At 40.4% G+C, this 2,593-nt stretch overlaps 1 protein-coding gene across 1 annotated transcript; it reads right to left on the bottom strand.

The window, feature by feature from the left end:
* Positions 1-822: 822 nt before the first annotated feature.
* LOC115561113 (odorant receptor 131-2-like) lies at positions 823-2,314 on the bottom strand. Its single transcript, XM_030380913.1, has one exon. It carries the CDS (start codon positions 1,774-1,776, stop codon positions 823-825), a length of 954 nt encoding a protein of 317 aa, XP_030236773.1. The 5' UTR covers positions 1,777-2,314.
* Positions 2,315-2,593: the final 279 nt, after the last annotated feature.

The following is a 2,593-nucleotide window of genomic DNA, read 5'->3' on the forward strand; positions in this document are numbered from 1 at the left end:
TCTTTGTACTCTGAGTGAACAATATCTCAAGTCCAATAGGACCTAATAGGCACTTTCCCTGCTGCTCCTTTTGATGAGCAAATAGTGCCGCTATACATGGGGAAAAATTAAGCCTATCAATTTATGACCCACAGTTTATGAAGACGAGCAAAGCTACTGCTGACGTTTCAATACATTTTGCCATGATCAGATATATGTATGCTTATAACCCTTTGGGTCGAATTCTGATGTTTCAATAATCTTTGTGTCTAAAAACCTGTCTAAAAACATATTTATTCAATAAGTGGAACTAAAATAAGGGCCCACCTATTTCATATGTTATAATTCATGAATACAGAAAGAATAGGTCAATAAATATTAAAAAACTATTTGCATTTATACTGAACAAAATAATACCGAAAACGATCGTGACTTTATTAACAGCAGTATAGAAAACATCACATCAAGAAACAATTATTATGTTATACGTTGTGATATAACTAGATTGTTAGAACAAATATGATTTGTTACATATTGCACAAGTGCACATGCCTTATTGCCAGTGCGACAAGATTGTAACTGAAAATGTATTTGGTTATTAAAGCACACTCTAGTTTTGACCCAAAAAATCCCATCCAAGGTTGGCATCTTTGCCACCCAGTTGTCAATCATATATTAAATATAATTTAAAACTTTTTTAAGGTGTGGGAATAAAGTCATAACATCATCTTTGAAGCATTGTCTTCAAAACACGTACACACAAAATAAGAAATGGAAAAACTGTATCTTATGGATATCATTATTACACTGATTTCTCGTTTGGTAAAAAATAAATCAATAATTTCAATATCTAGATGGCTTCAGCGTGCCACGGGTCCTGAGACTATAAGAGCAGCAGAAAGTTGCTTTTCTCATGTGGTCTCTCAGGCTCTTGTCCCGCCAGCCGTAGATGAGTGGGCTGAGGAAACGGGGTATGAGGATAAAACAGAAGTAGTTGAAGAAGTAGAGTTCACGGGGCGACCAGTAGGCATTTAGCAGGAGTAGCCTTTCTGTAATTTGATTGTTGAAGGCCATGAGGCAGAGCAGCAGCTGAAAGCCGTGGAGCAGCACTGTGTGCATGGCTTTGTTCACAGAGGCCCTGTCCTGCCTCATCTTCTTGGTCTCCAGGAGGATCTTGATGTAGGTGTAGAGGACAATGACTGCCACAGCCCCAAAGAAAAGTCCGTTTATGTAGAACTTGAATAAATTCTGGAGGGGAGAAGAGTTGAGGGCCACAGAGTTGCAATAGACGGGCGTGGAGAGGACGTCCACACCGTGACGAGCCCCCGCTATGGAGAAGTCTACTGTGGGGAGGACACAGCTGATGAGCCACAGGCACAGCAAGATGATCCAGATGCGGTCGGACCGCCACGCAGGTGGGCACTGCAGTGGGTACATGATAGCCACGTAGCGCTCCAATGACATGGTAGCTAGGATGAGAGGGGTGTTGAGGAAGGAAGCAGTGGAGAAAAACAGCAGGGGGGCACAGAAGACAATGGGGAACCTCAATTGGCCCATTGCCAGCAGAAAGAGCAGCACAGAGAACATCATTACTAGGGCGTCGTTGACCAGCATGAAGGCAAACAAGATGTAGCGAGTGCTGTCCTTGAAGTGCCGGTTAGATGCGAAGATGTAGAGCATGATTACGATGCAGAAGAGGAAGATGGAGAAGAAGGGAACCACCACACACACCTTGATGATAACGTGAAAATTGGTTGGAGATGTTGAATTGCCCGACAACCCGGTCACATTATGCATGTTGATATGTGAACTGGGAAGAAAACCTAAAGAATGACATTTGTTAACATTCACACAATCAAGAATCAAATATCTGTTGAAACATTGTGCATTGCCCTAACAATTGCATCAACACCCATCCAATTTAAGGAAGACCGATTTCTGTATATTCCAGCTGTCAATGAAAGAGTAACAAAATAAGAGAAACGTCAAATCCAGTGAACTTATTCGTTTCACAAATATTCTAACTAACAGTACACACCCTTATTTTGCGCACTCACCTGAGTTGCCCACAGATAAATGTCCAAATAGCCGTATTTTATTTTATTATTATGGATCTGTGACGTCTTACGTAGGAGCCATGGTTGTGATTTGTCATCCTTTACTCAAATGTAGTTCTCATAGGAGTTATTACTCTCCAGAGGTAACTCAGATCATGCTATGGCTATTAACCTTATGTTTATGCTTGGGTCAATGAATTGAAGTTGGGCATTCTTCTGTATTTTCAATAAAGATTTGGGAGGAAATGTTCTGAAGATTATTATGGGATATATAATTATGTTTATTTATCTGGTGCATACACTAACGGTGCCGTCACTGTCTTGTGTCAGTGTGTTAAATAAGAGGCTTTATTGTATCGTCATCACCACCAACCATTATTTAGACAGAGACGCTCTGTTAAGTGTAGATCTGTACAGCATCTTTTTCAAATTCACTTAAGTTAATATGAGACAAATATGCATCAGGTATATAGTGATAAGTAATGCAAGATGATATTGATAATTGTTACGATACCATCCGGCCAGCTGATGCCGCTAGAGACAGGACAGTAAGGTAG

This window comes from Gadus morhua, chromosome 16 (assembly GCF_902167405.1).
Source record: "Gadus morhua chromosome 16, gadMor3.0, whole genome shotgun sequence".
In the NCBI taxonomy this organism is placed as follows: domain Eukaryota; kingdom Metazoa; phylum Chordata; class Actinopteri; order Gadiformes; family Gadidae; genus Gadus; species Gadus morhua.

Excerpts from the sequence above, each read along its gene's own strand:
- LOC115561113 (XM_030380913.1), bottom strand. The coding sequence starts at position 1,776 with ATGCATAATGTGACCGGGTTGTCGGGCAATTCAACATCTCCAACCAAT.